The sequence below is a fragment of the Neopelma chrysocephalum genome, unplaced genomic scaffold, assembly GCF_003984885.1.
Source record: "Neopelma chrysocephalum unplaced genomic scaffold, ASM398488v2 Primary Assembly neopelma1_126, whole genome shotgun sequence".
NCBI lineage: Eukaryota > Metazoa > Chordata > Aves > Passeriformes > Pipridae > Neopelma > Neopelma chrysocephalum.
In genome coordinates this window covers 488,831-501,933 of record NW_020897788.1, presented here as the reverse complement: position 1 = coordinate 501,933, position 13,103 = coordinate 488,831, and the positions used below count along the sequence as shown (strand labels likewise).

The following is a 13,103-nucleotide window of genomic DNA, read 5'->3' as shown; positions in this document are numbered from 1 at the left end:
TATATTAAAAAATCAGAAAACTTTCAGCTGAGCCCAAGAGCCAGTTGCACTAGTGAACTGAGAAGGAGAGATGGGGCCGGGATGGAGTGAGTGGATTCCCACTCCCAGGAGATATTTCTATCAGCAGTACCAAGGAGAGAAATGACAATGGGACCACAGTCTTCCAGATTCAGATGGGCAAATGACATTTTCACAAACACTAGACTCATAGAAGTTTAAATATCGTTTAATTTTTTTATGAATTATATCCCTGGGTGCCCAACACCAGGTATTTGCTGCGACAGGGGATACAGACAAGATCTACTGAAATTCTTGAAAGAACACAAGTGCTCAACTCCTTTTCAAACCAATTGGCTTAAGTACCCAGAAAATTTTGAGAAGTCCAATTAGGTATTAAGCACTTGGAAATCTATCCCAGATTGATTTTTGAAACAGAAGTTAAGAAGAAGTGAAATTGGAACACTAATCCCTGGGTGCTCTTGGAAACACTTATTTAGTTTTGAGTCTGTATTTTAGCTTAAGCTACTTGAATTCCGAAACACTAATGAAAAACATGGTAGACATAATTGGTTAATTAAAGTAATTTAATTAATGAGTGCTTTAGTGTTGTATCTACTACACTAATTTTACCTCAAATACATGTAAACACCTAGCTTTAGGTTTCTTTGAATAGGGAGGACAATAAATGACTTAAATATAAAATTGTCCAGCGCATGAACATCACACATCAAGCCTTTTTGCACATTCTGAAGGAATATGTAGGCTTCTTGCTTCTTACTGGCAAATCACTGGTTGATGGAAATGCATATAAAAATTTTCATTTTTTTTATTTGTAGAGTCTGAGAGCACTAAAAACTGCAGAGGAAAGAGTCCATCACTGTTGTGGGAGCTTGCATGAGGCTTCTGGATTTAGGAAAGCCTAAGGGTATTTCTAGATGTCGAAAGGAAGGCCAGCTATAAGGAAAGAAATGATCCCAGAATCCTAGAATATCTCAGGTTGAAGGGACCCATAAGGAAATTTTATGGAAGAGAACATTCCTTCAGCTGCAGCATTGGGCTAAAATTTCTGGTTTTTTCTTATAAATCCAGAAGTGTGAGTCTGAGGCCCACTTGTTTTTTGTCACACAGCAGTGGTCATTTTGTGATAAGCAAACGGTGTGGGTTCAGCCATTCAAACTCCCAATGTCTCACTGTTTTAGAATTAGATGCTACTTCTATTGTATTTATTTTTTTTTCCCTTCAGTGAAACTTACTTTCATCTCCAGTTTCAAATTCAAACTTCTGGCTATAGCCGCTGTATCCTGCTGCCGTCCTGACTCTGATATGAAATATATACTTGGTGGCTGGCTTGAGACCTGTGATGATAACACTTGGAGCCTTGGACCTTGTGGAGGAATAGCTGAGCTGCTCATGCTCCTGAGGGACAAAAGAGGGAAGAAATGATATCAAGTTGAGTTGAACAAACTTTGCAAAAATGACATAACAGAACTGAAGCTCCATATTCTTCTCATGAGTGTAAAATGTGTCTATAAAAGGAGGTGCAGGTATGGATTTCTGTACTTTGATTCTGTGCTATAGTCATAATGTGTGATATGGCCTTGACTTTCACATTTCAGCAGTTTTTTTTCTTTAATCTTGCATATTGACACATCTTTGTGACTTGGGTTAGTAATTACACCGTAGTCAAACCAATATGGAATTAGTACAAGACTACATTCACAGAAAAAATGGCAACTAGAATGGCAGCTAATTATTTCTGCACAATGGACAAAACTAGGAGGTCAGGAAATACTAGTAAGCTGTGAAGTAAAGACGTGGGAGTATTCAAATACCCGCTACTCACTTCTACCCGCAGGTAGTGCCAAAATGCCGGCGCTATCCGTGGGTAGACCTGTGGGTAAAAGAAAATAAAAATTAACTTTTCCTTTAAAGCCTGTAAAGTTCTAGCACAACTCAACTGCTTCACTGCTGCTGGACTAAATTTCTCTTTCCAGGTAGCTGTAGCGTAGTTGGACATGAAATTCACTTTCAAGCTCTATAAGGAGGAACACTCTCTCCGAAGTCCCCCGTTAATCTCCTAGCAGCTGATCCTGGGCAGCTGCTGGGAATTCCTGACTCTCACAGAGATCACTGAGAATTATGGTGTGGAGAGATCCTTGGGAATTACCAGTGCAGACCAGCTGCTGCAGTACAGAGACCAGCCACATCGATTGCTGGGCAAAAACTAAGAGCTGCTTTGCTACACAGGTCGCCGACGATGTTCTTATACGAGGGAAGACTGACTGACTTGGAAGGAGAACATTTGTTCCCTGTCATTAGATACTGTCACTTGATAAATCAGTAACTGTAATATTTTATGTGCTGCCTTAAGGCCAGCTTTACTTCAGTGGAGCAGGATTTGTCTCCAAACTGACAAATGAGCAGAAATGTCCTTGGCATATGCTTAACAATCCAACTGTCACACCCATAGGGCACCATATACATTTATTATACCATGCAGGAGTATTAGAGTATGTATAAGTTATTCAAAGGGTAATTCCAACCCACTAAGAAGGAAACAATCTGGTTCACAGAAGAGATATAACCAGGAGAAGAATAGATTACAGTTGGATTCTGTTGGACTCTTAACCTCTTGTGAGAAACATTCACATACAAACCTTTTATATAAAACAAACAGTTCTATATAAAACATGCTGAGTTAACTTCAGTTGTGTAAGAAAGTCACATTAGCACAGGGCAGCAGGTATATCCCTATTCCCCCACTAGGCCTACAGGGAGATGGCTGGGAAAACCAGATAAAAAAAACAAACACACAAAAACAACTTAATGATTCTGTTAAGTGAAGGAGCAGAAGGAAGGCAACAATGACCAATATATAAAATAATTGCATTCAATGTTCACTTCAAGCAGTGGAAATAATTTGAAAAACTATAGTAAGAGGAAGCATTGATTTGTTCTACAGGCTCTTACCAAATTTTGAAACTGTGAGAAGCATGTATTTAAATTGAAATAGTAAGGTACAGTGTACATGTAATCTTATGGATAGAGACTATAATTAAGATAATATTAACTATAATTAACTATTTCTTTGATTATCAGATTTCTCCCAATTACTTGAAATGTTATAACTTCACTTTGAAAAAATTAGTGGATTTTAGACATACTTTTTTTAAGCATTTCAGAAAATTTCTTCTGACAGAAAGCCTACTTGTTAGAGTGATAGATTTTTTTTGTGTGTGATTAAGCTTACTTCAACTTGAAAAATATCACCTATCTGAGCAAAAAAAAGGTATAATAGGTTAATACTCAGCTTTGTAAGGAAATAGAGAGGAATTTCCGTACTAATTCATGGACATTTCACGAACATTCAGTGTGTCATGAATAACTAATTTCTATTCTACAGCCTTGTTATATGTGCAACTTCCGGGGACTTCCACGTATAGAGGGGACATATAACTTAACGTGGAACTTGGCAAGGGGATGCAAACTTGGAGAACACAAGGTTTGAGTTTATTTAGTAATGAGGCTGCTGACCATAGTGTGCACATTCTGCCCAAAGAGACTAAGTCTTTTGAGAGGAGTTATCTACCAGCTCAAAGTTAATCTAAGAATTAGACAAAAAAAATGGCCTGTCACGGCCCACAGATGTGCAGAGACTTCACACTCGGGAACGCTCTGGAAATTTTTAGTTAGACTCTGTAAGCTACAGAACAGACCAGTGGCTACGGGATTTCACTGTACAGTGTAATAGTTGCTTTTTCCCCCCCTCCAGACCATCTTAATGCCTGAAACCAAGTTCTAAGCATTTAACAATGTACTGTTTTTTCTGACCTACTGGAGAGATCGCAGAAAAAATTTCATGGAAGTGTAAAAAGACAAAGGGTCCTTCAGAGAAGGACGGAAATGGAAATTTTGTCAAAAAATTGGTGGAGATTCCCCAAAATACAAGGACAAGATTTTCTCCTTGAAGTCTGTTAGAACAAGGCCAGTGGCAGCAAAGAGCTGGGAATGACTTCTGAAAAAAACCAATCTGAGCTATATCTGTTATATGTTATTACAGGCTAATTACTGCTTGTGTAAAACATAGCATTTGGGATACAGGGGCTCTGTAATCAGGGGTGTGGACAGACAGTCTTCATTATTTGTTGTTAGTAAAAGGCAATTAGTGTGACAAGAGCATGATGGTAACATTGAATCAACAAAATGGGTCCCTCTGTGACTAACAGCAACCTCCTGAGGGGCAGCCACCTCTGCCTGTCCCTTCTGGACGGTGGAAGGTATTTTAGTTACCTCTGAGGGTTGTCTGGCTTGTTTCTCCCTCACCACCTCCCTGGGCCCTGAAGGGTCCCTTCTTCATGCCCTTTCTCCTTTCTGCAACCTCTTATGCCATCCATCCCACAGAAAAACAATGTCTAGGAGTACACAACCTTCAAAGTAATAGTGCTATCATATGGGAAAGGGGGTAGGATTTGGTATTCCATGTGAAACAGCAAGAAGAGAACCCGTCACCTTGGGGTGTTTGAGAAGAACAAGTTTCAGGAGTGCGTCCCTGAGGAGCATATTTAAGACAAAATGATTCATAGCTGGAGACTTCATAAGGCTGGAATGTTTTGCACAAAGAATTCAGACTTTTTGGACTGGATTCATACATGAGACAATTCTCCAAAGAGTGGATGCTATGCCATTATTCTATTCTCTTGACAAGGACAAGATGTGCAGCCTACCTGGAAGGCCAAAGCTTTCCATAGAGGGATACAATTTGAGGTTGATAGGGGTGGCTCTCAAAGTTGGCCACTCCTTCTGCCATGATCTTTTGCAGGAAGGCTGAAGACAGCCTCAGAGTAAAAAAAATACAATTCTAGTCTGCAGAGAAATGTGGGATTCTTTGTTTTGTTCTTGCTACACATCACATGCCCTACTTTAGCAGGGATTCTGGGTTCAAAAAGCTAATTTTAAACTGGAGGACTTAGATGTACCTCCTGGATGTTAGTGCCTGCTTCTCCCAGACTTCACTTTTCTGTTGTGGCAAAATGTAGATACACATCAACCCAACTACTATGCACTCTATTTTCCAATCAAAAGGAAGCTTTGAGTGCTAGAAGGAGCCACAGTATGGTCTGTGATAGATCTCTGACCTGAACAGTGACAGGACCAGGATCAGTGGGAAATGCCAAGGACTATATTTATTCTGTATTTCTTGATAACTACAGAGGACTACTAAAAATCTGCAAAATAAAATAAAAGTTTCACTGATATGGCTGTATTTCCCATGATACATAAGGATTAAGAGAACTGTTGGCCACTATATATGGCTCTTTTTCATATAAAAGAGAGGGTAAAAGAAATGCTCTGACCCTTTACAGTAGTATCAGAGCAGCATTTGTGATCTTAAGATGGCACAGAACTCACAAGAAGCAGTTCTGAGAACACAGTGGCCGAGGGATTAAACATAAGTTGAAGTTAAATATAATATACTCATAGAACTACCAGATAGAATCTGATAGGAGGAAATTCATTAGATCTCTTCCATGGCCTACTGCAAATTTATCTTGGTGAAAATCTGTAATTAAAACATAAATATAATCCAAATGCAAGTGATGCCAATGTTATCACACAATGTAATACTGTCTGTGACTAGATATCCAAGTTCAACAGGATTATATTATGAACTTTGAAAATGTTATCTCTATTTCTAAGGAAATTGTATTTTTCTTATTGTTTGAGTGATTCTTCTTGTCAATGGATTCAGTTTTGATTATAAGAGAGAGTGTTGATCTGTGCATGAACAGGAACACCTTTCAGAATGAAACTCTTTCCTGCAGCCACCTCTGTGTATCTGAATCTGGATCTCTCCTAATTTTATACTTGGCTTTATAGTCAAGACATTTTTTTCATATCTCAAGGAACAGACTGACTGAATGGAAGTTACAATGGTGCCAATGGACTAAGACTAGACAGCCTAATTTGATGGAGTATCAGGAACACAGGATAAAAGTTAATGAAAAGCTTTCTGCTTTTGCAGTGCACCAGAGTAGCTGGTTCTGTCCCATCAACATATGCTGTGATGAAATGTTTCCACTCTATAACACCATCAGATTAAATTGTAGATCTTCACTCACTGAAAGTAGCTACTTTATTAATGTCATATTCATTCAATATCCAGATGTTCTATTATTGTGATGATTCTCACCATTTTTCTCATGTACTCCAAAGAAAGGGGATTCCCTCTGACAACATTAGCACTTGCAAACAAACAGATATATTTTCACATGCCACTCCTGTGTGAACATGTTGAACCTTCCCTCCCCCTTACTACAGTGGGAAAAGCACAGAAATGAAGACTTTGTGCACACTTGTAAAATATTGGTAAAGACTAAACAAAATGTGATGATGTTTTATCAGTTTAGACTCACATGGCAAGAAAAGAGTTTACACTCTGATGTTATAGATGAGAAAAAGTATATATAATTGAAATCTCTAGTGCAAAAAAAAGTAATAGAAATAAAAGCTGAAATGCAGAATTTTGCTTATAGTGCTTAAATAACCTTTTAAAGATTAACCTTACCAGTAAAGCACTGATAGAAATCCAGGTTCTTTCAGGTGTACAAGATTTGTTAATATTTGAGTGGGAAAGAGAAACATGGCTTTTATCAAAACACTATCAGTCCTTACTTTAGCAGCTGAAAAAGAAAACCAAATATAATTTTCTGTCATTTAGAATATACAATGGGAGCTCCAGGAATTGCCATTCTCTTGCAATACACTCCAAGTCTGGCTAATTTTTGGAAGGACAATCAAGGTACTCAGTTCACTGAGTAACTGAAAAGTCTTAAACTGACACTGGGGAAAGAGTCTCCAAAGGGTTGAAAACAGGCTTAGTGTGTACCCACAACTTCCAAATGTATGTGTGCAGAAAGAATCTAGGGAGAGTAACTGAATTTACTATCAACTGCTTGCAAACACATTTTCCAGTTTATATCTGTTGTCCTCCAACATGAAAATTCTATACTTAACCCATATGATCCTCCTGCTTGGCCTCTTCAGAGCATTATTATTTAACAGAAAGAAATACCAATAAAGATTAAATCTATATACCAAGGGACCAAGTCTTTATCCTGTACACTACAGCACAATGTCAAAGCTGAATAAGAACCATATTAAAGTAAAGAAGATTTGGAGTTTCATGATTCTCACACTACAAAAGTTTAAATAAAAGCACCAATAATAATTTTTTTTATGAGACCATTTGGTCACATCTTTCCTCTTTCCTAGACACAGCAGTTTGAAGGATATACACAATGTGACCTACAGAGGAAGGTTCATTCTTTTGAAGGAATGACCACAATTCCGAAGACAGCAATTTTTATTAATCAAAGCTCTAGTCCATTGTGAAATGAAATCTTTAAATTCTTCCTTACTTTTGCCATGGAATCAGCTATGATGGCACTCCACAGTCACTTGAACTTTAATGCTGCGATACACATTAGAATAAAATAGTAGTTATTTACTAGGTATAGTAAATATGTGATTGATCAGTTCAAACAGAATCTAGTAAAGACAAATAAAAGCTAACTGTGGAGTTTGTGCCAACTATGATCTACAAAAAAAACAGAGTCCCTCCATCTCTAATTTATGGATGTTGCCTCTGATTTATACTGCCTATATTCCTGTCTCAACTAATTCTCAAAAAGTATTTTCTTTCTTTGCAATAAAATATTTTCATAATATGAGTTCGGAATTCCTGTTGCCTCATCATGCTTGTTTCTCATCTTACATAGATTGTAGTAGATGAGGAGTAATTACACTCAAATCATCAAAATTAAATACACTTATAGTTAATTTTATTAACCCAAAGTCCATCTTTGAGAGCTTCTTTATATTCATTAATTTTGTGCTTGATTTTCTCTTAGAGGAGTATTTTGACTTGCAGTCAAATTAACAGGAATGCTGGTGGTAATATTTGAAATTAATTAATTACTATCTGATTACAATCTGATCAGCAGGATTAGATAAATTCTGATTGTAATATAGAGTGATAAGAAAAATTACAATAATAGAACTGATAGTAAAAGGTACCATTCACATTCTTAAAATAAACCTGCTTCCTAAAAACCTTGTACCTTTGGTTGCCAGCTGAACAAAAAACTTAAAGTAAATTTAGAAAAGTGAGTACAAAGATCTGAAGACCGGCCTGAACTAAGTTGAAAACTCTGACAAGAAAAAATAGAGCCATAGAGAAAATTGCCAATGGCTCTAGTATTTGCTTCAGAGAAGAAACCTGCAGCACTTAAAGGTATCAGCCACTTCAGGTTGTAATCTTCTTCCTTCCCTTCTTGACCTCCCTTGTGATTAATCTGAGACGTAACAGTTTGGGAAGCTGAAACACTAAAGTGTACTTTACCTGTTTGGCCATTCAATATTTTATGTTTTGATTGCCTGTCAGTCAGCTCATCACTTTCTCCCTATATGAAGTGAAGCTGTTGACAAGGAAAGGACAAGAACAGATAACCAATCATAAAGAAAATATAGGAAGGTCAAAACCCAGACAAACTTCATTTTAATTGGATTATACACTCGGAAAGGCAGAAATGAGTTGATGTGAGGTGAACCATGAAAAGCAGAAAATTAAATGAGGAGAGATGAGGGCAGGGAGACTCTAAAACAGTGTTTAAATTCTCACCAGCACAAGGAGGTGAGGGGTGGGCAGATCAAGAGTTGTGGTTAACGTGGTGAGCTAAATGGGACTGCCAGGTGTGAAGGCATCAGATAGGACACTGCTTATTGTACTGACAAAGAGATTAAATTGAAAGGAATAAACACAAGTCTATGCCTTAAGCTAGTGATGGAACAGGGTGCCATTCAGCATATAATAAAGGGAGCTGGCAAACATGGCTTGAATTGTCAGATAAGCGCAGATATTAAATTCCATTTTTCTGTCAGTTATGAGCTGCTCTGATAACACCTGTTTGCTAATTAAAAATATTTACCAGTGTAAACCTCTGCACCAGGATCTCCAGGAGTCTTTCCAACTTGAGCATTTATGCCAGCCTCTCCGCTTCCTCAAAGATTATTCTTATTTTTGTTCTCATTTTAATTTTCTTTTCCCCTGCACCATCTTTTCCACTTGGAAAGTAGCAGGAAGCTACTGCAAGCACGAACTTGATTAGAGATTACTAACGGTAAAAATCAACTCAAGTATTATTCAAAGTATTATTCAAAAGTTTTGCTGTCGCCTTTGGACAGCAAAGCACAGCTTCTTCTGAGATACCTAACACGAAGGTTTACTTCATAATGATATAATAAATCTGCTGGCAAACAGAAACAGGAAACAGGAGCAGTCCTGAAAATTTGAAGATTAGAAGCCTTCTGTGACTTTCTTTGCCATGAAACAAGCCCAAGGAATTCTGTATATACAGCCAGTGGGCTGATTCCCAAGTCACTCATTTGGTGTATGATATTCATAGTTCAAATTTCTGAATGAGGTCCTGATGCCACTGCAGACTTGAGATCAACACAGGCAGTACAAGTTCCTTGTCCCCAAGCTCACCTTTAACACTCCCCCAGAGTCCAGCAATCTGCAGATTAGTGGGTTTCTAAATTAACTGAATTTGCTTCATTATGTTTTACAGCTCATGGACTTTTCGTCCATGAATTTGCTTAATTATTCTTTGAATCAATTTTGCTTGTGGCTTCCAAAACATCCCTAGGCAACGAGTTTAATTACAAACTGTGTTTAAAAAATACTGTGGGGACTTTTTAAAAAAAATCTGCTTCCTGATGATTTTATTGAATATACTCTAGTTTCTTGTCTATAAGAAATAGTGAATAATCATGAGTATCAGTGATATGTTCAGTCAATTCCAAAATATCTGTGTGTACTGTAGGAACAGTACTTCTAGCTACAGAAGGGAAGTAGGTCACTGGATAATGAAGTTTTTAAATTGAAAATACCAGACCCTGGAGGACAGATAACAAAAAGGGACAACTCATTTGATGTAAAAAACCTGCAGTGTAAAACTCACAGTCCAAACACCTGAAGGTCTCTAAAGTTGCTGAGACATATGGCAGGCAATCTTCTCACCTAACGTGATCAGCATGGGTAACATCACAGCTGTACACACCAAACTGCTGTAATTCTTCCTGGCAGGACTCAAAATTGTGGTGACCCTACTTCATATTGAAGTATGAAGACATTTTTGATGTAAAGAAGCATCTTACAATTGAAGTGGAATTTCAGTGCAAGAGCAAACGTCCAATTCTTTACAAGACTTCTACAGTGATGGTGACTTGCTACAGTACAGAGTGGCCAGTGCTCTATTTTGACAAAAATAAAACATCTTCCCAACCCCCAAAAAACCCTTCCGAAAAAAAACCCAAAAAACCCCCCAAACAAAAACCCTGCCCCCCCAAAAAGCAGGACATATTTTCAATGCTGCAAAAATCAAGTGATTCTACCAATCCAAAAATGCCAGGATTTTGATTAGGGTTCCTTTTCAGTGCTGGAGGTTTCGTCAGGTTTGTAACACCTTGCTGGAAAATTTTAACTGCTATGTGTGATATATGCAGCTTTGGAAACACCCTTGTGAAAACGACATACTGTATGAAAAATCTCTTGTGGAAACACCCTTTCCAAGGCTTTTCTAAAATATGTTTCAGCCTTTTAGGATGTTAGGACAGGTAGACTGACCAGGCTTATTTTAAGACTAGTTTAAGACTAGTTTGAATCTTCCGCATAAATACTTTTTAGTATTAGAAGAGCAGAGGAAGGTTTTCATTTGCTACAGAATATTTTCTACCTGCCAAATACTGAAAAGATCTTTATTGATATACAACAGCTTGAAAACAAGGCATACTTAAAGCAAAACTACCCATAGTTGTTTACTTGGTTCATGGGTACACATAAGAGAGCTATTACAGTGGTATTAATAAAACTATACCTTTTATTTACCTAAGCAAAATATCTACTCTCATAGATTGAATTGATTCAGATTGCTGTTCTGGTTCTGGAATAAAGAAATGACTGCAGTCATTAGGATTCATTTCAGACTACATGAATCTTATATGATAACAAGTCTTTCATATGCTAACTGTGACTACGGTTCTTTGGGACAAACACTTTCCTTTTCAAAGAAAATCAGGAATTAAAAGTATAGAATAATGTTGACAATATTAATAGAGATTTCAACCACCCAACAAAAAGTCAGTTTTGAAGGAAGTATTTTGGCTTTAAAAAAGAAAGTCTGACACTAACTAATGTTTGACTTTAATCACTCCAATGCCAATAATAAATCAGAGGTAAGAGGGAAGCTGCTGATCTCCATATAGAGATTGCACAGTGTTTTTCATTATGCAAGGCTCTTCAGATATAAATATAGAAGAACTATTGAAAAGCCAGTGAAATATCACATTTTTGGTGTATTTGTGAGTGTGTGTGTGCATCTTTTTGTGTCTCAGTGCAGGCAGACAGCAAACATCTATCTTGTAACGTTAACTCAAAAGGGCTGAATTCACATGTGGTGTCATGACTTATATTGCAGAACCTGGCATAACATCAACAATAAATACAGCATCTTATTTAAATTTATGTTTTCTTCAAACACCTCAGTGAGCTAATGGAATGGAAAGCAAAATCAGAAATTTTTTTTTCAATTAGTTTAACATGAATTTCAAGGGCAAAATAAACAATCTAATGAGTAAATTAAAATGTTGATTTTACACTGACAAAGCAAATTTTCTTCAAGTTTTTTGGGAAGAGCCCATTTCTAATGGAGCTAACTTTAGCAGAAATATTATTTTTGGAGGTGGTAACAACAACAACAACAAGTCTGAAAAAATATTAATGAAATTTACAGATTAGTGTCAATACCTTTTTAAAAAGAGCTCCCTCAGTCTCTAAAGAGTTATGTGAGTATAACATGAGTACTTGCAGTATGTGCAAGAAAACCAGATAGTTTGTGCAAGGTCACTGCAAATACAAGATGCATCAACCTGGGGAAGTTCCTGCAGCAACATAAATGTGTTTATGAGCAGCAGGTGAATTCCTGCAAAAGACTCTAAAGCCATTAACAGCTCGGTAAGGAGTACATAATAATGGGTTGTTAACTCAGCCATCCCAAGCACATCAAGAAAGGGCACTTTGAAGCTATTAATACTAATACATTAAAACACTGTAAAAGAGAAAGAGAGACTTTTAACACTACGTCTCTTTGAATCATTAAAATAAACATTTGTGATTTTATTAGGGTACAAAATTAACAAAGCTGCATGGGAAGTACTGAATAAGATAACCTTTCTATGAATTCAAATTGGTTAGCAGAGTTGCTACTTGGAATGAAAAGCTCCTCTAATGTGCGTTTTTCATTCCAACAACCATGTCCTCCCACCAAACCCACAGCTTTTATTTAATACATGGTAAAATGATATACTAATATTAAACATGTAAGTAGTATGTTTTAATGCATTAAAATTGAATGGCTCTCCTTAAACGAGCTTCCTCTTTCCCTCTGGATTTTATTCCCTTCTCCCTCAATGACTGCTTTGGGGACGTTGCTGCTTTATAAGAAAGAGGTTGCTGGTATTATGCAGTCAGCAGCTTCATCTTCATTTAATGTGAAAAAAATGTTCAAAGTGGAAAACTAATAATTTGTCCTTTCCTATGGTTAAGGTACAGTTGCAATGCAGTCTTGGAAAAAGAGAGAGAGAGAGAGAGAGAAAAAAGGAACTTTCTCTGGTTTTACTTTCCAAAATGATACATCTTTTTATCCGTATCTACCCAATTATCTCCTGAATGCATCAAGGATTGCAGGAAGAAACTTTAAATTAAAGGATATCTCATATTGGAACATTCGTTCATTTAGGCAAAGATATAAACCCATGTCTCTCAAGGTACATCTTGATTTAATCTGTGACTACACCTTTATGGTTGCAAAACAACAATTTATGAACAGTAAGTCATTTGTGTATTATGAAAACGCTGTGCAAGCTTCAGCTTTTAAAATAGTTTAGGCTCATAGGTGAAGATTTTTAGAGAACTTTAAATCTAGTTCTTCTTTTAAGAGGGTCTAAAGGAAACATTCTGTCAGGTTTTAGAGAAACTGAGACCT

General features: G+C 37.0%; 1 protein-coding gene across 7 annotated transcripts in view; it reads right to left on the bottom strand.

Annotated features, from left to right (window-relative positions):
• Nucleotides 1-13,103, bottom strand: part of EPHA6 (EPH receptor A6) — a 444,142-nt gene that overhangs the window by 118,200 nt on the left and 312,839 nt on the right. For 3 of the 7 annotated variants that reach the window (XM_027698394.1, XM_027698392.1, XM_027698397.1), the window contains one exon: nucleotides 1,254-1,416. The exons of 1 other annotated variant lie outside the window; for it this stretch is intronic. In XM_027698394.1, the coding sequence (XP_027554195.1) occupies nucleotides 1,254-1,416 (163 nt within the window). Of the gene's footprint in view, nucleotides 1-1,253; nucleotides 1,417-1,843; nucleotides 1,892-6,672; nucleotides 6,722-13,103 lie in introns of those variants that run through there. 3 more of the 7 variants (XM_027698393.1, XM_027698390.1, XM_027698396.1) reach the window with 2 other exon arrangements.